Source organism: Sitodiplosis mosellana, unplaced genomic scaffold, assembly GCF_009176505.1.
Source record: "Sitodiplosis mosellana isolate CC-2019 unplaced genomic scaffold, AAFC_SMos_1.0 Smas_scaffold_3, whole genome shotgun sequence".
Classification (NCBI taxonomy): domain Eukaryota; kingdom Metazoa; phylum Arthropoda; class Insecta; order Diptera; family Cecidomyiidae; genus Sitodiplosis; species Sitodiplosis mosellana.
Genome location: NW_022595246.1, coordinates 2063941 through 2088159, shown reverse-complemented (window position 1 = coordinate 2088159; position 24219 = coordinate 2063941). Strand labels below are relative to the sequence as shown.

At 36.5% G+C, this 24219-nt stretch overlaps 1 protein-coding gene across 4 annotated transcripts in view; it reads left to right on the top strand.

Annotated features, from left to right (window-relative positions):
• The window catches only part of LOC129565653 (dachshund homolog 2), a 44315-nt gene extending 20339 nt beyond the window's left edge, over positions 1–23976 (top strand). For 2 of the 4 annotated variants that reach the window (XM_055440757.1, XM_055440758.1), the window contains 10 exons: positions 7274–7407; positions 16514–16718; positions 16830–16889; positions 17117–17190; positions 17383–17568; positions 17732–18004; positions 18481–18564; positions 20248–20394; positions 20604–20675; positions 21186–23976. In XM_055440757.1, the coding sequence (XP_055296732.1) occupies positions 7274–7407; positions 16514–16718; positions 16830–16889; positions 17117–17190; positions 17383–17568; positions 17732–18004; positions 18481–18564; positions 20248–20394; positions 20604–20675; positions 21186–21313 (1363 nt within the window). In that variant the 3' untranslated portion in view covers positions 21314–23976. The remainder of the gene's footprint in view (positions 1–7273; positions 7408–16513; positions 16719–16829; positions 16890–17116; positions 17191–17382; positions 17569–17731; positions 18005–18480; positions 18565–20247; positions 20395–20603; positions 20676–21185) is intronic. The other 2 variants (XM_055440761.1, XM_055440759.1) reach the window with 1 other exon arrangement.
• Positions 23977–24219: the final 243 nt, after the last annotated feature.

The following is a 24219-nucleotide window of genomic DNA, read 5'->3' as shown; positions in this document are numbered from 1 at the left end:
CCACTCATCGTCGCAATTAAAATCGATCGGCATTCATTTCACAAAAATGAAATCCATTCGATCAAATGGAACGCAACGCGTAAAACTACTACGCAAGTCAATTGAGTCGATCATCCAGAAGAGAGAAGAAACAAAAAACTGAAGAATCATCTGTTTTAAAAACAGATTCGTTCACCGAATGAAATTGAATTGAAATGAAGGAACAAATCCACACAATGATTTCAAAGAGAAAAATCCATAAATGCAATTATGCATTGAAGAGATATACAGATGAACTCGACTAATTTACTCCTTTTCTTCTCGATTCCGGTTCAGTGGAATGTTGGACACGAAAAAGAGAGAGAGAGAGAGTGTGTGTGTGTGTTCGGGGCTTTTTGTTCCATTTGAATAATAGCTGCCTTGTTTTTCTCCACCGCCATTCACTCATGTGTCATATCACTGAACTGCTCGTTCGGCCTTTGAGAAGGCCCATTTGCATCGGTGCTCCGAATGGAAAATTGAAAATCTACATGCATATCAAAGTGTTTCGTATTTTGAGAATATTACCGCTTTTCGAACAAAAATACGACTCTTGGTGTTACTGTTCGGTTGTTGAAACGCCATTGAACATGAACATGTGAATAATTTTTAATTTGTAATGCTGCAATTCTTCGGTGCATACAAAAGCCGCTATGCAATACAAAAACGACGGCAAACGTTGTTGTCAAATGATGGTGCGAGAATTGACCGAAACGAGAGTGAGACAGAGAGGAACAGCGAAGAAAGATTTTATGCTGAAAGAAGAAGGTAACGAAACAGGAAAAAAAGAAACGACAGACAGAGAACAAGAAGTTGGCAATTCGAACTCCAGTTGATTCCGTCTGTCATTTAGTTTTCTTCGTTTCTGTTTGTTACCTCACATTATTTTATGGGATCTTACTTCTGTTGCGTTCGGTTTTTCTCCGTCTTTGGCCGTAATATGCAAACGACTGGCCGGTTTGGAATACGTGAGTAGAAGAAATAAAGCGACCACGTATCAAGCGCACAAGGCATAAGTTGGCCAGGCTCGTTTTTTTTCGTTCGCTTGAGATACAGATAAATATTCAATTTAATGTGTTGTGGCAGACATTTATTTAATACGATTTTTTTTTCTTCGCTGTGCTGCACTCATCTCATCCTCTTTTTTTTCTCTCGCTCGACACACGGATTATCCATCGAATGATTGTTCTTGTTTCTGATTGCAACAAGTCTCTTACAAAATCGTAAGATTTATAAAATGAGACATTTTTATTATCAATTTTTATTTGCATCCTTCGCCCCGCGACATGATAAATTGACTGATCGGCAGTAGCCGCACCAAATGGAATTGCCAATTTTCACTCGGTGGTTTTTTTCTTTGCAATGTTTTCTCCTTTTTCAAAACTTTTTTTTTTTCTCGATGTTTTTACTCTTTTCTCCCTTTTTCATTGTTCTTTTTTTGCACTTTTTTTTTTTCTGGTAATTTTCTCATCTTTAAGCCATTTTTCTCGCATTTGAAAGCGATTATTTCTCATCAACTTCAGTGCAGAAATGAAAACAACGTTGCGAGCCCAAACAAAGTGTACAAAAGTCATAAACATTTTCAATTTTGTCGGCCATTCAATTCAAGGAGCTGAACACCACACGGCCAATATGTAATTTATGTGTTGTCTGGTCTTTACTGAACGTTCGATGACACATATTGAAATGCAGAAACAACATTGTTTCGTTGCGAAATGAGTTTTTTTCCTCCTGTAAAAGGAGTGAGAATTGAAAAATGCAAGTAGTCAGTCATCATCAATTGGCATTATGGTTTTTGGTGCGCAGAAAATGTTTGCTGCATTGAGAAATGCATTCAATTTAATTGTCTTTCAATTATACGAATGGATGCAATCGGACGTATTTGGTAGAGATGCGAACTCCGCTTGCCATACCGAATGAATCTTATTTTATTGTACATAAACGGTCGACTTTGCCTATGCGCATACGTTTTGCCGTGCTCTACCCGAGACGAATGTCGGTGGCATTGCGATAAACCGACGAAAAAAACAACGAACAAATTTTTATTTACAATGTTGCTAATAACAATCGTCATAATAATAACAATGCGGTTGTGCTGTTTTCCCAAGGATGGTCGAAATCCATAAAATGCGCACACAAGGCACAAACCATACGCATTCTCGCTTCAATAAATAAATATTGATTCTGGCATAAAAATGTAACAATTTTGCATCATTTTTATTCGGTTCGCACCGAAATAAACATTTCATTTCCGTCCTAATGATGATGCATTCGCAGAAATTTTTGCATATTTTCAATAAAATAAAAAAAACCAATGGATTTGAAATCAGTTAATGACCTTTTTCGCTACTAAAAACACACACACTCATCTCAACGCATCATCATCTAACATTCCAACACATTTCGCATTCGATTTTACGATTGGTTTGCCAAAAACATTTCATTTTTTTACGATTCTACCTCGACCCAACCGATGTGGATGTGATTGCAAGAATCATTCACCAACAACAACAGTCATAACAAGACAAAATAGCCACCGCCACAACGGATTTCTTTTGACTCATCGCACCCATACGCTCGCTCTCTCTCTCTCCCAAACACAGATGCAAGATCAAGGGAATAATGCAACTGCATACAACATAATTATCCGTCAAAACACAGCAAGAAATCCGAAAATGATTTTTCTGTTGAGTTTGTTTTTTTCTTCTCCCGATACGAGAGAGAGAGAGAGAGAGAGAGAGAGAGAGAGAGAGAGAGAGAGTGAGATTTTCGTTCATTTTCAATTTGTTCGCATCGTTTGCTTTTGTGTATCATTGTTGGTGTTACATTGCACAAATTTGTATTCCGAGTTTTTGGTGATATGTGCATGATTCGAGAAATACAAAAGGACTACCATATAGAAATAGATGTGAATCTTCAATGAGAGTGAGAGATAAAAGGCGCTTTGATTTCACAAAGCGCGCATCCCTTCAAATAAATCTAGTTCACATATGCTTGTTCATTGAACAGTTCGGTTTTGGGTTCGTTCACTATACGCTATTAATCTGTTACTCGGCTTCTTATTCTCCATTCCCTTGACTCTACACCGAATTCTTTTAATCTATTCCTCTCGATATATGTGTTTTTTTTGCCTCTTGTCGATTATTCCCTTTGTAACATGTTCTTTTTTTTATTGAGATCAGCTACTTTTTTTTCCGTTTATTACGTTCTCTCTCGCACTCGGCTCACTCACTCTCAAATGTATCATTTATGATTTTTATCTTTCAAATCCATTTTTTTTCGTCATGTTCATCAATTGAATGGCAACACTGAACTGATGAATGATTGATGAAAACATCGAAATGAGTCCGTTTTTTTCTCTCTTCATCTTCACTGCTTGAAATCTATTAAAATCAAAAACTATCAATAGATTTACGATTCAAAATCATGAAAATAGATCGGTATCGATGAACGGTGAGTGGGTACTCACAGTGTCTGTTTCGCGCCGATAAAGAAATAATTACTGACGATGAACTCACCACGAGCGCGCGAGCGTTTTGCGTTTTATTTATGAAGTTGAGGTTTGGTTTTTTTTTCTTTTCATTGATCATTGACGCACGTTTCATTGGTTTTTCGGTGCGTTTTTTTCCTCTTGTGTGAGTGTTCACCATCTTAGGAAAACCGCTGGAAACTCGTTCCATGTGTGATGATGCATGGCTAATCGAACCAAAGTAAGACGCGGTGGCGCCTCTTTGAATACACTCTCATACCGATTGAGTTTTTCGTTTATTTTATTAATTACTTTTTGATTGTGCCGATTCAAATGACTTTGTTTGTTATTACAATAACAACAAGCCGGCAGACCATTTTCAATACCGAAACCACGCGTCGCACGTGTGAACCTTAACATGTTTGGTTCATTGTCTATAAAAAAAAAATGTTGAAATTTTCTTCGTGTGAGACAATCAGCGAGTTTTTATGGGCGAAAAAAATGTTGTAAATAAAACGGTTTTATTGAAAAAATGTCGTCTCAACCGCCGTCGTCGTCGTCGTCGCCGTTGTCATACGAACATCGGAATTGACGTGATTAAGCAATTCATATCGTCGAAATGATGTCAGTTTCGTGGTAAATTGCTGAAAATAGAGAAAAATTACACGTGTGTAAAACCAAATAGAAGCGTTTATTGTAAGCGTTGCTCGTACGCGACGAACACAAAAATTTCTCGAACGCTCGAATCAAATGCAGATTGTTTTGCGTTTTGTAGAAATATCTCTAATTTTTGTCGTGTTCACTTTGAGTCGCATGATAAGGGGGAGCTGCTACTGTATTGTTTTTTCTTCTGTATGTGTGTGGGTATTGTTGTTATTTTCTCTCGTTATGCGATGCTCAATGTTTACACAAATGACTAAATTGAAATGCTGCTACTATCTCTGCTGAATACAGTAGCTCCTATTATTTATTTAGTATTTGCTTTTTACCGTTTTAAATCTGGCCTTAAATTATATCTTTATTTGAATTGAAACAACAACAAATTACGACATTCCAACCGCTCAGTATCACAAAGCAAACACAATTCACGGACGTTGATAAAAAAAACGCATGTACAAAACTCGCGTCACTGGCAAATACGATCAAGTTTTATTCTTTTTCCTATTTTTCTTTTCTTTTGTTGAATGGAACAACAAAAACCAGAATCAAAATCATTATTTTGAAAAATTCATTTTAGTTACGCCAACAAATGATCCAAATGTTGTTTGGAACGGATTCTTTTGTTCGTTCCATGTCTGGTTTGACAAAGTCATCTGTTAGTCGACTTCAAATATGAGCAATGAGCATTCCATTTGGGTTGCATTGCGATCACATTTCGATTGTAACTACAAATGAGCGAATGAACTTTGGAAAATGCAGAAACGGCACAGCACAACTACTGATTGTGTCTCATTACGGTGTATTTTAGATAAAACTGCGATTTCACTGCTCGCGCCCGCTTTTCACTCCGTTCTAATAGGGCGCCTGAAATCAGAAACAATAAAATTGCATTTCGAATTTATGAATGGGAGTCTCGAGTTTCACTTTATCTACAAATGCACGAAATTCGGCGGTATGTGAGGCCCTTGTTTTGAGCATCTGTTCGGATTCACATTTCTCCTCTCTCTCTCTCTCTCTCTCTCTCTCTCTCTCTCTCTCTCTCTCTCTTTTACTTTCTCTCCAAAGAGCACTTGCACTGCAGAACATTTGATTTATCTTTCGATCTACTTCAATTAGAAGTCAAATTAAAGAGTTACTCCTATTGCAAAGTGTATGCTTTAATTTCAATTTCAACAAAACAACCGAAAAAAACGCATTTTATTTCCGACAGCAACGACGACGACGACGGTTTCAAATTTAAATATAAACCGAGGGATCGTAAATTTATTGAATATAAACACAGTGACGAGAGAGAGAGGGAGAATGTGAACGGGATTTCGTGTTCAAATGCATTAAAACGGGCGTCGTAGTCCACCAGCTGAAGAAAAGCGAACGAGAGAAAAAAAAAAGCGACAAGCGCACCTAATAAAATAAATCAAATACATTTCAGCAAATGTGCAAATCAATGTTCATGTTGTTTAAATTCTCATTTGATTTGCGAATGAAACGGCAGTTAAACACAGAAAATAAACCAAAACTCGGCACACAGAGAGCGAAAGTGGTTTTTCAGACTATGAATTTTCTTACGTGTTTTGTTGTTTTTGTTGATTTTTTTTCGTACAAATTTGATTTATGTTTATATAATGGACACCGTGTGTGTGTGCCCACCAACAGATTTGCAGCGCCTTTCTTTTCAACACCGAACGCCAACTCTCTGATTATTATCCCAATATGTGTGTATTTTCAATCGCTCGCGCGCTCGTCAATTTATTCATTAGAATTGCTCTCTCATGCGAGGCACAGAGATAACAAAACGAAACGAAACGCGACGTAAATTACATAAAATTTGTTTATGTGTCGCACCGGGTTTCATTCGTTCGTTATTTTTATTGACTCCGTTCAATTACATTTCGACGGCCAATTTGAATGAATGAATGCACCGACTTTGGTGGTGGCATTCATACTAAAAAGACATTGAGCACTTGACAAAACACATGCTTTACCCACATCGATGCTACGCCATTATTATGTAAAAATAACACGATTTGCATCACCGATTTATCTCGTGTCTTGAAATAATCATTTTATTCAATTGAGTCACATTGTTTAAACGAACCGCTTGATTAATTACAATAGATTTTATGACTTTGTCTCGGATTTTAAAGTCCAAATGTTTGTCTCTAACGATTTTGGGCGGCAGAATCATGGCAAAAACGTTGATGTCTGACCGTTGAAAATATCAATATTCAATTAAATGAAAGCTAAGATGAAAACGAAGGTATGATGAAAGCAAAGCCTTTCAAATATCTAAAAAAAAATTTTTCCTTTCAAACAGTCCAAGTTCATTCATTTTCCTTATTTCACTCATTCCACAGGAATACAACAAATCATTTGATTGAATCATCATTTGAATTGAGTCTTATCCGAGCAAAATCTCTACAAAACTGAATCGAAACCGCAAACATGCTGGCAGTCGTTTCGATTGAGTTGCCATCTCTTACTTCTCATTTTCAATTTGACATGTGCCTAAAAATAATTAAGAGCGAAAAAAATCGCAAAAATTTTCGCAACAGTTGCAGTTCATTCTCATTTCAAATTCAGAAATGACCAGCAATTAAAATGTGGCAAAATGCAATTAAAATATGCCATTTGGCCACTGGCTTTGGTCAATTCTTCTTGTAATTCGTACGCATCAGTATTTATTACCATATGTGTCTTGGTTTTTTTGTCGTCGTCCTATTCAAATGGAACAGTTATTCCAATACGGCGCTCATTTTGAGTTGTGTTACGAATGGAATGCGATAAAAAAGTTGTGATACAAAATGAATGGTTTTGGCATCATTTTATGTGCAATGCAAATGACAGACCGAAACAAATCAATCAGCAGATCAGAATAAAAGAAAGGATTTCAACATCTGGTTAACATATTTATATTCAATTGAATGATGAATTAAGAAATTGAAAAAAAAATTATCGGAATAATTGTTGCACACAGACATCGAGCTGCGAAAGTTTACACAAAGAGAAATATTATTATTATTTTTGGACAAAAAAATGATTCAGACAGCAGAAATTTTATACAAATTGGTTTTTATACGAATGTTTCATCACCCCAATACTTTGTTTCTTGTTTTTTCCTTTTTATAGTTCAAGACCGGGCCGGCCACCGAAACGAGGACCTGTCGGATTAATACCTTCCAGCCATTTATCGCATCATCCACAGATGAAAAAACATCGATTGGATAACGGTGACTATCCGTATGAAAATGGACATATGAATGGTGAGTGTTACACGATACAATGTTGTGTGAGTGTGTGTGTGTTGGGCTCTCGCCTTAATGGTTGTCGCACACCGTGGCACGAATGCGCGCGCTGCCCATTTAATTGATTCAATCTAATTTTCGTGGAAATATGTGATTTACTGTTAGGTCAAATCGTTTAAACCAACTCGCCAATATATATTTACTCTTCGATATCGGCGCGAATTTCACTAATTATCGGACGGAAATTTAATGATTGTGATTATAGGAACAAAACAAAATCGTTCTTTTCAAACAGGAATTTAAAAAAAAGCAGTTGAACTATGGGTCAAATCGTTTATTTTCTTCTTCTTTTTATCCATATCGAAATGAATTTATTCGCATTTTTTTCCCGTTCAATAATAATACGAATCAAATGAATATCGCACGTCTCTATTCGCGCATCAGTCCGAATTCCATTGGTAAAAGTATTTAGCATTGGAATTTAATCGCGATACTATTGATTATGGCATTGCAAGCAGCGCGCATCACTTTCGATAAACCGATCATTTTCAAGGCATTGCAAAGCATTCTACAATGCAAAGAATGATCAGGAAAAAAATTCTGCTATCGCGAATAGTCTGTTAAATGCGAAAATAACCAATTTCATATATATTTATACTTAAATTGGTGTGGTGAGTGATCGAATAGAGAGAGAGAGAGAGAGAGAGAGCCAAAGCTTTACAGGCCACTTGAATTTTGACTGTAAGCAAAGCGATGACCACGAACAACGATAGATACCGAAACACACTCACAATACGATGGAAATGCATGCACACACTAACACACAAACACCAAATAAAAGACTATAGACTCAATATAAAATGATAAACGCTAACCCAATAATACCAAAAACTTAATTGACGAGAGCCTAAACGATTGACCAAAAATACATAGTAATTTTGTAATTTTACAATAAAATTTATTCTCTCTTCGATTGTTTCAAAGCGTCGATTCATCTTCATTTTCTTTCATTCGTTCGCTGTGGCTCTGTCGTTGGCTGAACAGAAAGCAAGAACGAAAAAAACACCGAAGAACTCTTGCTTTCTGTGAGTCGTGTTGTTCTTCTCTTCTTTTCATTTACCTTGATCGCGTCGCGTATTGTTTTTAATGACGCGTCTGGTATTAAACGTGCGCTCGCGCGTTCATCAAAAACCGACAATGGAATTTATGCTAAACGCATAATACCATATTTTGATTTTGAGGTCGCGCGAATTCGTTGCATTTTTGGGCCTCAATCTTGTTCGGTGTGTCGTTTTCGTTTCAATTTTTCAAAAGGCAAAAATCCACTAGAATTGTACGTTTTTAGCATGTGTAAATATGACCCGAAGCATTTACGAATTAATAGCGTGTTATCCATAGATATTTTCGTTGTCTTGGTGTGCACGAACGAAAGACAAGAGAGAAAAAAAGGCATAGTTCGGGAATCAATATGCTCGCGCGGGGCAATTTTGCCGTGTGTGTTCGGTCATCGATGTTGGATCATTGGCTGTTGATATCTTTTATAATATTTTTTTTTATCCAATTTCATTTTCGATCAAGACAAAGGACGATAATTTTGCTAATCCAAATTGTGTGTGACGGCATTCGTTGAACCATATCCAACTGTCCGATGGCCAGGTGATATTTCGAATCCGATACCGCAAAATCAAATGCAAAAACGGCAAAAAAAATTATGAAAAATAAAAGAAATCGTAGAAATCGTACGTTGAATTGCCTTGAAAATCGATACAGTTATTTGTGATGTATCGAAATGACGTTCCTGGCGGCAATTTTTTTTTCTTTCAATTTTGTTTTGTCAAAATTGCCGGTTTTGATCGGGCTGGACATGCATACATTCTGGTGATTTATGCATAATCAACTTTTTAATTCGACGGAATTCTTGCGATTTGTTGCGGAATTCCTCCAATGTTTTCCTTTTGTCCGGCATTTCTTCGACATCGATCCATTTCGATTGGGCGAAAAGTAAAAGTGGTGTTTGTTTTTCAAAAGAATTTCAAACGAAGAACAATCGAAAGGACTCAACGAGTTTTATTTAAGAAACGTGAAACAATTTTTACGACTTTTTGCCTCTAGCTGATCAATCTTAACGAGGTACATTAATAGTGGCTAATTCAATAATGAAAATTGATTACGCCAAATGTCTGCACGCACATCCCCTTCGCAGTCAGTTTAGAACGAGTCTGTTCGTTTACATGTTGTGCTTGCCTACGAACGCAATGACACAATCCGATGGCAAATTGAATGGAAATGTAATAAAATACACGAAAACTTTTTTTTCCTGCTCGTATCATTGGGAGAGACGCGACTGACATATCTCGATGATCAGATACCACCTTTTGTATGTAACACACGGAGTGCACAGGAGAACACACCGAACACAGCAGAGAGAAAAAAAAATTTACTGTGGAAATTTACATGCGTGAGCATTTGTTATCGCATATGTTTTTCAAGAATATATGCAGAGAGAGAGAGAGAGAGCTAAATACAAAACACTTATTATCTTGTTGCAGTTTCGGCATTGCTCACACATCGGCTGTCGAACAAGCAAACAGCGCCGGAGCGAAATGCAGCAAGAACTAAACACACACACACGGGAGGTTAAAACCAGTATATAAAGTCCCAAAGTGCAAAGTACTCGTTGTAATGCAATGATAAATGCCAAACAATGTAAACGCAAATGCAAAACGAACAACAAACACAGAAACAAATGTGTAATTGAAGTCGTATTAAAAGAGTGTTTTGTGAAAATTGCGCGCTCTCTCTCTCTCTCTCTCTCTCTCTCTCTCTCTCTCTCTCTCTCTCATACAGCCAACGAATCCGTCCGAATTTGGTTAACAAACACACCGGAGAAATTCGTTCATTCAAAGAAGCGAGCAATGGTGCGGCGGCATTGCAGGCAACGGTGGCGACATTATCGAGCGCATTGTGCATGCACATTTTAATCATCATCGTGAAATGAAAAAAAAAAATACACAAAACACATTAATCGTATTTATATTTCTTCAATTGCTGGTTGTGCTGCGTCTGCTGCTGTTTTTTGCTGCTCATTTCTTCTCGATTCAAAGTGCAGGCGCGCGCAACCATTTCTCTCCAGCCCCGGAATCCCGTTCGTTCCGAGTCGTGTTCATGGATGTTTATTATTTTAATTGTTTTGATCCGAACGAGCAATGTGTGCGCGCGCCCGTGTGCATACTTTGCATTTTATTCCCGATATTTTATGTGTGCCTGTATCACAATGCCGAGTGCAGCGCATCGCACACGGAAAGACACAACGATGATATATATATATATTCATAAATTAAACACTTGATAAAAAGAAGTCAGGCTCAGTTTAGCGTTTTTAACACGGAGCCTACGGAAATGCAGAGAAAGACACAGCGAGCAAGCAAAAATGAACGGAACCAAAATGCATTCGAAACAAAGAATAACAAATAATATGTAATTATGAATGGCAGTTATAGAAATGCAACAAGGAACAAGAGATAAAGAAAAAAAAACTATAACATAAATGTTAAACTGTTTAAATAATTCATTTTTATTTGTTTCGTATGATAATTGTAGAGTAAAGTGAAGTGTTCTTCTTCATTTCGAATGCTAGTTGTTGTTGTTATTATTTTTTTTTCGGGCTTGAGAAACGTTGATTTCAACGAGCCAATTTCAGAAATACACTCGCACACTCACTTTTTGGTGGAAAAGCTGAGCGTTGGTAATTTTTCCATTTGTCGTTTCAATGCTTTGAACATAAGAATCAGTGCATTATCTTCTTTTATCTGGTTAGTGTATGCTGACTGACTTCTTTTCTCCCATTGCATTGCTGGGCCTGCCGAATTCCAAGCACAAAAAGACTGACAACGAAACCGCCGCATCACGAACCAACCGGCACATGCACTATTATTTATTTTCTCAATTCGCGCTATCTACGCTCTCTCTCTCTCTCTCTCTAAGCGGAGACTGGCTTAGTTTTTCTCTGGGTGTAGATAAGATTTCGTAATATTTGTGAGAATGTGTAATTTATTAGTTTACTTCCTCTCTCGTGTGCGCGAGTGCGCGCGCGCCCATTCGGTGCATCCCATTGCAAAGCTGCCGAACCGAAGAGGAAATCCACTCGTTTTGTTTTCTGTATTATTTACTTCTTCTCCAAATCGAAACCGAAAAAACAGCAACACAGTGGTTGAAGCTCGTACGTTACCGGTAATTCTTTTTTTTTCGCTGTATTTGTGTAACTGTTCGCCAGTAGGTTATTGTGTGTACATGGGCTTAACACGCGACCGAAACAACCAGCCACGGACACCAAAACAAAAAAAAAATTTGATAAAAAAACGTAGCAATCGTCGTTGTTAGCGATCGGTTTGCGATCAACACGCACGTTATTTAAATCAAAACAAATAATTATAACATAATTCGATTCGTGTACATCGGAAATTTATGGACACGTCCACCAAAACCAGCCGATTTTCCCAAAGTGTTTTATTATTTTAACACAATTTTTTTTCTTTGCTCTCTGTTCCACTGATACCATGGCTCATTTTCTGTGTGTGTTGATTTGAACCCGGCGAGCCGAGTTTTTTTTTTCTTCTTTTCTCTCCATCATGAGGTCTGGATCAAACGTATTATTTATTATTTATGAATGATTGTCATGCGAATGTGAGACGTCTTCACTCGATCAACGAGCTGAAACATACACACACGCATTCCAACGTTGATTTAAAATCAATGAACTTGTCGATGATGATGATGATGCATCGTGCCGTGGTCACGATTCTAATTTATTCGATTTTGTAATTGCTGTCGTTTTGAATTATACAAGCCCGAACAAATGAAGTGCTACGGAGACAGCATTTACACTACTTCTTTTCAAAATCGATTATTCCTTTTATGTGAAACGGTCAATTTGTGTGTGCTTTATCAGAAAATGCACTTAAAATTTGGTACACCCGATTGATCAAATGAAACATCGTAATTTTTAACTTTCCTTTTTAGTAAGAAGTTCAATTTTAAATAATCTTTCATGTATGGTAAACGTATATGTTCGTTGTTCAAACCTATTCGAAACTGATTAATTTCTCTTTTTGGATCAAAATATGGCTTGTGCCAAAAACTCCATTCAAATACAATGAAAATCGTTCAAACACTTCAAATTTTCTGCTTGAAGGGAAACAGAATGGCAATTCGATCCACTCAATGATGTTGATATACATGATGAATTCAATCATATTGTTACTGTATACTGATGCCGCATCTATTTGTACCAAATGTTCATAAATTTCGAGTTCAACTGAATACAAAATGGATCAATGTTCCATTCTCCATATGTTACAATGAGATCATACAATGAAATCTATTTCAAGTTGATATTTAGTTTAACATCAAGTCAATGTTTTGAGTCGCAATTCGCATTAATGTAAAAATAATGATTTCAATTGTGATAACTATTACGTTTTCTACTCGTATTTTTCATTGTAAAAAAAAGTCAAAGCAATGAATTTCTGTTGAACTGTCTACTGTGGAACTGTTTGTTTCATTAAATGAAACCGAGTGCAAAAAGCAAGAAAACGAGCCAAAACAAAAACCACTGTGCATTTTATTAAGTGGAATTTCGTACATTAAGTCAATAAAAGTGGGACTGGTGTTTTGTGTTTGCGGTTGGATCCATTGCGTTTGTCAACAATCGTTGTCCAAATTTGGTTTGAACGATTGTGGTTAAATAATGCGTATCCTTCTCTTTATTATAGTCGTTTTTTTTTCTTTTCTATGTAATTTGTCGAACCGCACACCAAATTACTTGTTACTTTGTATTTGTCTCATTCGTTCAAAGTTGCCATTTTTCTTCGAATCGAATTTACGTAATTTGGCGTGTCTATTTGTTTTTCTGTCCCCCCAGAAATTGGCATCGAGGCTCGTTAAATATTAAGCATTTGCCACAGCAACACAAAGAATTGTGACAATTGTTATTGAGCCGAATTGAAATGTGTGCGTATGCAATTTAGTTGTAGGGCGCCAACAAAAGTAAAATGGAAAATAAAAGGCTGTACGACAGGAGTGGGCTAATAATGAGCCATGGATTTTCCACGCATGTGTTTTGCTTTGAAGTTTTTTTTCTTTTTCCTCTCGTCAGTGCCTGCACACACATATCCATTTGCCATGGCTCAAAGTAAATAATGAAATGAATTTAAAAAAAACGGCACCGAATGAAAACTAACTAATAACTAATATGAAAAATAAATATGGCAGCATTATTAATAACAAAGAATATGAACGTGGAATATAAAAGGGTACGACGACATTCGGCCAAAAACCATGTAGTACAACAAACATTTGAAAATACGCGTTTAAAATTCACATACGCGCTCGCGTTCATAAACACGGCCGTTTTTGACTGATGGATTCTACACAGCAGATAGAGAGAGAGAGAAAAAGAAATGTTTGTGTGTGTTGTTAGTAGCTTGTGGGGAAAATGATTATTTCTTGTAAGCGACCGAGGCAGATGTACGCATATTCCCTCTGTCCTTCTCTTTCTGTCCCTATCTCTTCGTTTTCGGCAGAACCGACGTCAATATTGCGGCCCAGTGCCGCATGCTACCTCGCCTCGTATGCAATCGACACGTTCACGGGCCGAACAATTGAAAAACACACGAATTATAATGCACTTATGGCAAGCCAACAAAACCGTAGAGAGTGAGTGTGAGAGAGAGAGCGTTCTCTTGTCAAAATTCAATGTTATACATCGTCGACACACTCACAAACAAATACAATTGCAAAATTGAATTTAATTTTTGTTTCTGTTGCTTTCTGCTTGTATTTATTTTCTATGTGTATTGTTTAGTTGTCTCTGTCTGCGCCACGATTTCGATGAGTGGTTCTCTATTTTGCGTTCTTGCTCGAGCCCCGAGAATTATTGCGTGTAATATTCGACCTAATAATAACATATCTAACAAACATTTTTCCAGTACATTGTTATTAAATGTGCATTATCTTTATGTGATGTCTGTCTGTCTCTCGCTCGGTCTCGGTGTGCAACGAGCACATTTGCACAACTGATGCCAATATGGAGTGGCTTTGGTTCTTCTGCTTTTTTTTTTCTCATTTCGACTGGCTTACGCACACATTTCATTCGTTTTCTTTTCACATTCAAATGTTGCCATATATTCTCATTTTTTTTTGCTCTTCTCTGATCCCGGCTGTTATTATAACATATTTTTTTCCATCATCCGGAGATGATTTCTCCGCAGGCTAAGCTTACCAAATCTGTTTTTGTTTGGTTTTCTATTGTTACGATTGCAACTTATTCTTTTGATTGATTCAACCGTTTGATTGAATCAAAATAGAAAAAAAAACTGTTTTGAAAAAAGAAAAAAAAACGGGCAAATTTCATTTTTGATAATTTAAGCGCGACATCACAACAATCACAAAAGACTACCGTAACCCAAGACGGAACAAAATCTAACGGAATAATGGGTAAGAAATGTCTGATTGGAATTTTTGTGGTCGTTCAGAGAAAATGCCGACAAACGCGTACCGATCCAATTCATTTACCCATTTTATTGATGTGATGTCTGTCGCTTTGAAGAACTACCGAAATCATTGTACTACAAGAACAAGCTCATTGCTATGCATCGTTAAGCAAAACCAAGAACAGAAAATAAGAAAGATAGAAACAGAATCAGCCACTAAATCAATTCACACCGATCCGAATCGATTGATTGTTTAATGACAAATTCATTTATCCGAAATGACACGCACTCATGTCTTTATAATTAAAAATAAGTCATTCCCTCATTTTGTGTTCATTTAATTAAGCATTTGAGGATCGCAATCAATTTTATCGAGGCTTTATATTATTTTTTATCTCTCTTCGGTTCGATTTCCTGCTCGTGGCAAAGAGCGCACCGTCGAATGAATCAAAATTGAAATGGAATCGGAGTCATGTTTAATCGAGCAGAAAGCAAATACCGCGCTCGCGATGCGACCGAAAGCGCGCGCGTGTATGTTGTATTATTCGCGTAGTTACGTGTGGTTTGTTGATTTATGTTTATGCGGCGGCTGATTAAGGAACTGAACAGAAAGAAGGAGAAAAAAAGCAGCACCAACAACAACAAGAATCGAGACAAAACACGAAAACGCATTGCACAAAGAGATTGAAAACGTAATCTTTTGGTGCGATGCTGCTGCTGCTGCTTCCTACTAAGGCATTTCATTTGCATTGCCATCACACATCGGAGATCGTATTGCAACGGCACAACAAAACAGAGCACAAGTCCAATGTAAAACTTGTGATGCTCGCCCATGCACAGCCACAGCCACAGCCACATAGTTTCAGTAGTAATCTCAGCTACAGATATTTTCAATCTCAATATGCTATCAATTGTATGATATAAAAGAGTCTTCTCTTTTACATTCTATTCACAAGCATACGCTGAATGGGGTTTCGGTTCTTTTGGTCGGACGGTTGGTCGCTTGGTCGATACGTACGTACGGACGCAACGTACATCGACAATGACGAGCCAAACGTTTATCCCCAAACAAAAAACTCCAACTAAAAGTACATAAACACATTATACACTCTACCTGATGAATTGTACTTCTACACATTCGATACCGATTACATGCTTAAATGCGACTTTACTGCATATTGGCAAACAAGCGATACTTTTCCTTCTCTCTCTCTCTCTCTCTCTAGCTCTCTATCCTTCGCTTACTGTCAGCCAACCAACTAAATTGCGACGAGATACGTGTTCAACATGCGCTTTTGATTCGTTAACGCGTTTCGTTTTAGATAACATTTTGTTGTTATTTGCAAGCCTTTTATTTTTTCATTATTTTTGCTGCTTTCGCTCACTCATTTCGAGTGGCAAACTATTATCTATCTCTTTGGCAGTTTCGATGTTCAGCCGTGTGTTGTTGTTGTTTTCTCTCTCTCTCTCCCTCCCGCTCGTGCATTATGCGTTTCATTACGTTATCGTATCAATTTTTAAGTGATTCCACTTAAGCGATAGACTGCAATATGTTGCGATGATAGTGATGTGAAATAAGCAAAATTCGATTAACACGATGCGTTTTTTATTCGTTCTCTCTTGTTCATTTGCAGATATTTCGAGGTTGGAAAAATCACCACTCTTGGCTAACGGCTATAATCCGCCGCCAACACATTTGAATCACATGCAATTCATGCAAATGAATCATCATCCCGGTGCCATGATGAGTCCTGGTCTACCGCCACATGGATTACCACGCCACGACAGCCAACTCATGAAAGGACAACCCAATCTACCCAATATGGACGCCATAGCCAGGTAAAATGAATCACTTGAATCACTATCAAGATAACACCTTGCAGATAACAAACAAAAATTGACGGAAAAAAATTAAACTCATTGGCTAATAAATAATCATTTCATTACAAGGTCTGGCATATGGGAAAATTGTAGAGCCGCTTACGAAGATATTGTTAAGCACTTAGAACGGTAAGTTGCAACTTTTTCCCACATTCTTATTAGATAGTTTGTGTTTCTTGTTGGATTGAATGTAATTCTGATTGAACAGTTTTTTTTTTCAATTTTCATTGCAATTCTCGATTGTAGATATTAATTTCACGAATGTTATTTAAAAAAAAAAAAGAACGCAATAAAACGCAAAAAGAATCGTCCAGCTAATTTAATTTTCCTATCATATTTTTCAATTTCGCACACAGATTGCGAGAGGAAAGAGTCGACGATCGAAACCAAATCAGCGAACAAAAATCAAGAGAACACACATCACACAACGGTAAGCTATTTTCTTGGCTATTTTCGATACTTTTTAATCATTCAAACGACTATGACGAAACAAAATCAATAGTTTTACTTCAAAAATTGTAACGTTTCAAATGAAATGCTAAAATGACATAAAAAACTGAAATTCCTGCTTAAAAAAAAGTGACTAATTTCCCAAAAATCCTTCAAAATCCAACACAAAAAGGTTCATCAAATGGTCACAGCCCGGTGTTGAACCTATCGAAATCTGGTGGTCTTGATCAAGGCAGCACCGGTGATCAGAGTGATCGCAGTGAGAATCAGTCACCGGCACCATCTATTCGTGACGAAGATGAGAATCTAAGTGAAGACAATATATCCGATGTTGATGAGCGTGAAGCGAAGGACGAAGGTAAGTCATATCAAATGTCAGCTTAAAATCTGCAAAACATTTCCTATCTCCAGAACTAAACATGTTTCAGCAGAAGTTTCTAATGGCTCCAAAACTGTGGTATCTTATTTTTTCTTTTTTTTCTTTCACCACTTAATACACCCAACAACAAAATCATCTGTAGATTTGAGTGATAATGAACGTGATAACGTAGCGCAAGCCCCATCGTCACAAGTTCCAAATTCTGATTCGCGCCAACAGGCAATAAATTACACATCGTTAGCGGCTACCGCGGCAGCCGTGGCAGCCAGTGGTGGTGTGAAGAGCAATGTTTCGGAACAAGAACAACAACAGAGTTTATCATCGACCGAGACGCTATTACGAAACATCCAAAGTTTATTGACTGTCGCCGCTGACAATGCCAGACAACAGGAACGTCAAATCAGCTATGAAAAAGGTAAGCGCGATGAAAAGAGCCGTGCGCTTTTTTCTATCGAAAAGAGCACAAGTAAGCAAGCGAATAAAAAAGTGCAACTCATTAAACTAAACGTTGGGTTGGCGAAGTATAGTTTCTCCCCTCTTTTGCCGTTACCTCAAACACTGTTGGCCGAATTTATCGATTTGTATTAATTATTTGCGCGGGGCTGTGGCGTCGTCAAACAATCGGCAATCAAAAATCAATTTCTATTACAGCCACTTAACGAAAGGTGTCTATTAAATAATTTAAAATTAACTTGTTCATAGTAAAAACACACAGCAGCAGTGAAAAGAAAGAAAAAGCCGTCGGCACTTTGTTGACAGCGTGTCATGGGGGGAAAATCATGCACTAATTAAACATATCAAACTATTTTCAGTTCGGGTGAATACAACTCTAATTAACTTAATTTTTTTGGTTTTCTTTTCTCGTTTTTTTTTTCATTCATTTTTCATTAGCTGAGCTGAAAATGGACGTTCTACGGGAGCGTGAGTGCAAAGACACATTGGAACGACAACTATCCGATGAACGAAAACTTCGAGGTAAGTCCAGAATTTAAAATGTTAACACATTTTGCCCCCCTCAGTATGAAGATAGAATGGGAAAAAAATGTCAATTTATTTTAAAAAGTTGAATGTCAAAAATGATTACCCAAAATTTCGGATTCCGTTTAAATTGATATAATTCATTGCCATTTTTGTGGTTTCTCCGAAATTCAATCCACCTTTTTTTTCCACAATCTGTCTCGCTCTTGCGCCCGCACCATGCGACACTATTTCGGTTCATTGTTTTTGTGCATCCGAATTCAAATAATAAAAAAAAACGAGCGAAAAAAATGGCAAACAAAATGTTTCATGCCTTGAAAATGCAGCCATAAGTGAATATAAAAAAAAAACAAAGCGGCAAGTGCTTATCCAAGCAAAAACATAGCGTGCGGCCGCAATCGACACAAACGCCGAAAAAGAAACAAACAAGAAAAAGAAAAATGAAGTAGCGACCTGTCTCTTTAGAATCGGTTGTAAACCGATCACAAAGTAAACAAATTGTGACTGCACCTCTCTTCTCTTCCAATACGTATGCGAAACAAAAGAAACAACAATCTGTCCTGGCTCGTCCAATCCTTTTTGTTCCTTATTCTCTCTGAAAATCACATTTTTGCGCGATTTAATATCTGTCATTGGATTTATTGAAGTGAGAAGGAAGCTTGAGTCAATGACTATAAAATCAGACGAATGCAAATTAGATTGTCTCTTTTGGCTTTCTGCTGCACACGTTTTTGGGAGGAGTCTATTGCCAAATGAGATTGGATTTCAATATATATTTTTTCGAACACTCGATGTGTGTGCGTTCAGTCAAAAACAACATATGGCAAATGAGACCATTCGCAACCGAACTTACAAATTTCAGAAAAAATGAGAGCAGAAAAAAATGCGCTGTGCATTCGGTTTGGCTACGGATTAAACAGAAGAAGAAAAAAAAACAGCCAATCGACCATTGTGTGATATTAAATTTCGTTACGTTAAATGTGCACCAGGTAAGACACACGGTCATGTTCAATAAGCACACGTATACAGGATGTCAAGTGGATTGCGTATTGCGGTTGACTTTTCGGCGCCAATGTCTCAATATTATATACCAAATTAATATTTTTATTTTGCATTGCCGCTTCTCCGTTTTCTTACATTTGTTGGCCTTTTGCATTGAATGAGCGTGCGCGCGCTCGCCCGTCTGATCCACCACGGTTGTTGTCTTTTCCTGCGCCGTCGATTTCAATTAATCGCTTTTCTATTCGATTTTGGTCGTTTCCTCTTTCATTTCTTCATCACTTTTCATTCTCCTAATGACAGAAAAAAACCGTACGAAAAAAAAGTTCTTTCTGTGAATCAAAATACCCAATTTCCTGGCACTTTTTGGTCGCTTTTGTATTAAGTTTTATACCATTTCAACAAACGCTCCATACTACTTTCACATTCTGACGAAACAATTATTGCAGACACATTTTGACATTTTTTCATTCGAATGAAGACATTAAATATATTTTCGCCGAATTTTTAAATCAGATCCTTTTGGGACGAAAAGGCTTCGATTTTACATTTATTAACAATCGAATGCATTCATTTCAATTCAACGAATCTTTCATTTGAAGCAAGTTCTTAAGTTCATGCTGTGAAACATTTTAACCAAATGTCACTCGATTTCAACAATTTCTCGTTTTTTCCCCGCAGTGTTGTTTCAAAAACGCTTCAAAAAGGAACGAAAGATACGTGTTCGTATTCAACAAAAATTGGATGCCGAAACCAAACGCCGAAATCAAATCGAAGATGCACTCAAAGCTTCTGGCGCTCCAGCTGAAGCATTGCGCTTATTATCTGGTAAGTAAACCCTTTTTCAACCAATTTTTTTTCTCGCAAATTAAGTTAGATTTTATTTGCTGCACTTTGCTTACTCAATTGGGGTGGATAGATGTCTCTTTTACTTGAGCAAAACTTTGGTTTTTGATTAAATTGATTTTTTTAACATACGTCGACTCGTTGGTAATGACCGAAAATTTTGTTCAATTTTTTGCCCAAAAATCATGTAGAGTCGTCGGGTGATCGAAAAGAAAAGCCGTCGTCGGCCGATCGCCGCACAGAGAGTCCTTACACAAACAACCGTGAGTCTTTATCATCTCAACAACCACTTACTGATTTACAAACTGAAAAGTTGCGCATTTTCGACTGATTTGATTTTGATATACATGAAAATATCAGTCGAATTTGAAATCATTGGCCAATTTTAAAAGTTACAACGGCCAACGAGATACGATTACGCTACTTTTCAGTTTTTGCCCAATATCGATGGTAAAGGGTTTTTTAGGCGTTGCGATGATAATAGATTCATTTTAGTAACATATCAACAATTGAAATTGTTTTTCAACAAGACCACAAGCGCTTTACTTTTTCGCTTCAAATGCATTAACCAAGCGAATTGCACTTAAATAACCCTTTTAACCACTACATAGCCGCTTTTTAGACTAAAGTTCACTCTTGAATTCGACTTTGAATAATTTTTTGAATAAATAATGAAATAAATTAATTTTTGAATAGTAAAATAATTACAATTGAACTAATTCGACTTTCTTTTCTCTTTTCTCGTTGAAATGTCAACATTTTTCTCACCGTAGAATCGCTACACGAGATCGAAATGGAACGAAAAACGCGTCAACAGACCGGTGATCGTGATGTGAAAAGTCCGTTGCAGGAGAGGCCAAACTACTACAAAAACTCAGTTCTATTCAGCAGTGCGACTTAGTTGAATGGCCCATCGTACAGTGACTAAGACACGTGAATTACCATTTGAAATAAAGTGAAAATGATAAAGAAAAAAGTGGAAGTTAATAAAAAAATAAATATGTGCAATGACTTAGTTTGTATCGTTGGCGAAAAACAGTGAAAATCATAAAATATTGACGGAGTGAATGTGTAAACACAGATAAAGATGTCGAAGACGCAAGGAGCGTCTGCCGTGTGTTTCGGTAATATTTGCTAAAAACAAGTGCTAATGTGCTCATCAACACTCTTTCAACTTCAAATAAAAAAAGATCCAGATCTCAAGTTTTCCCACACACACACACAAACTCACTCACGATTACATAATCTCTTAAAACTAGATTATTAAGAGAGGAGAGTAAAAAGAAAATTGTCTTGGAAGGTTAATTTGTACGAGGTTCATTTACATTTTCACATAATACTAATCAAAAACGAACCAGTTGAACTAGTGGTAAACTGACGGAGAAAAAACAAATGAGAACGGTGAATAAAGTTTCTGTTGATCATATCGATGGAATTTATTCGAATGTCGCGCGCGATTCAGTTAATAAAACGAACAGGGCGCGAACATAAGAGAAAATATAATAAAACAAGTAAGACTATCTTAATACACACACACACACACACACACAAATGATTTAAAGCATTACGCATCAAGAGTAATTTACTAATTACAATTTTAAAGTTAGAAGATTTTAACGGAGAATCCACTCACACAAAAATACAATACAGAGAGAAATAAGAGAGAAGAATAAGATGAAGCAAAAATGCATACGCCCACTTTAACATAACCAATTTATAAATTCCTACTTCTTTGCCATAAATTATTTGTATTAACTAAACTTAGGTGAATTAAATTAAACATAAAACATAACAATAATATAAATCCACACACACACAAACTATCATCATACGATTTTAGAAATATATGGGATGAAGAGAAGAAATTCATCGGAACACTCGACGAACGAATTGCAAATCTAACTGAATTTAAAAGTGAAACACACACAGAAGCAAAAAAAAAGAGAACCTTAACAAGAAAGTTATTAAATTGAAGTAAGGTGCGCGCGAGAGAGAGAGAGGAGATAAGAATTGGCTCTCATAGAGACGAGCCGACTTCTGAACAGAAAGAGAAAAAAAAACAAATCAGTAGAAATTGTACTAATCAATTAAAAAATTAATAATCTAAATAATTAAGCTAACCATTAGCTATAATAAACAAACAGAATTAATTATAGTACCGCAGTATGGAGAGGTGGCCACCCAAAATAAAAAAAATATCACCATTTTCATTCCGTTTTTCCGTTTCTCTCGGTTCACGCTTATCGGCTGCGTGTGTAACAACGCTTTTCTTTCCTGTTTCGTCGACAAAAAAGTTCTGTAGTGTTAAATTAAATTACATTTTAATGATTAACTTTCCGTGTTTCAATATGCAGTTGTGTGATCGCTGTTTTTCCTTTCGACACAATGAAGATGAAAATAGTGAGAAAAAAAAACCATACGATATTCAGCACTGTGTGCTGTTTTTATTCGGATTCAGTTTGTATTTATTTGCAAAGAAAGCAAAGCTACATCAACCAAATTACTATCTCGTTCTCATTGAAGCATGGAAAACATGCCAAGACAAAATGTGGATAAAAGAAAAGGACAGCGCGTTACAATGTGTGAACTTGAAGTCTGTCTTCGACCAATTCACACGCATTGCAACATCTCAGTTGTAAATGTTTTTTTGATTTTGTTGTTATTGTTCAAATAATTTGGCGCTTTGATTGGTGTGTGAGCGAGCGTGTGTGTGCTCGTACCAAATGATATGCAATTTCGGACGGGCCGAATACACAACTTTAGCAAGTGTTTTTTTTAAATGAAACTAGATGAAAAATTTACATTGAGTACATGTTTATGAAACGATAGAGTGCGTTGCATGAAAAAAAAAATTGTGTTATGGGCATATGTACTTCATTTTACACTAGAATTTAGTAGATAAACTAGTAGAGAGAGAATGAGAGGAAACAGAGTCGGAAGTGGCTCGTCATGTGATGACAATTAAATTGTCAATCGATAATAGCGAAAAACTGCCGTAGCCACACACACACACACAGCGCACACAATTTTATTGTCATTCTCATCATGTTTAACTAGAGAGAACGATTCTGCAACATTGTAAACAAAAACAAATACCAAATCGCAAACAATGTGAGGAGAAGAATCGATGTAATTTTCACAAACGAAAAATGAAGCGCGTCGTGTACATTGCAATAAGCATGACGCAAGCATAAACAAGATTGAAAATTATAACTAAATGATAATTAAAAAAAAACAATATTCTTCTCTCTCTTCATTTACCTCTCGACTCTCCCTTCTCCTTCTCTTCTATAACTTATATAGAACATATTACAACAACAAAATGCACAAGAAGCAACAAAAAAAAATTCAACATTAATCGTAAAACTAACAAACAAAAAAAAAACACTAAATGAATATGAACTCTAACTAAATATAAAGGTATATGTAATTTTAAATGTACGACTATACAAAGATTTACATTATTATTATCATAATGAAATTTAACTAAATGAATTCAACTACACAGACTAACTCAAAAATAACTTTAAATAAAAAAAAGTTGAAGTTATAAACGATAGTATGTATCGTGATTTCGTGAATGAATGTGCATTTTATCATTATTTTTTCCCCGAAAAAAGAAAGAAACACAAAGAAGATGCAGATTAATAAATACATTGCATTCAAAATGAGAAGATGAAAACTGACACATTGTAAATAAAGTGCGAAAAAAGAGCAACCCATTCAAATGAACATGTTTGACGTGAAAAATGTGCGTTTTTTGTTCGTTGTTTTTTTTTTCTTCTTTACTTTAAACAACTCTATCTC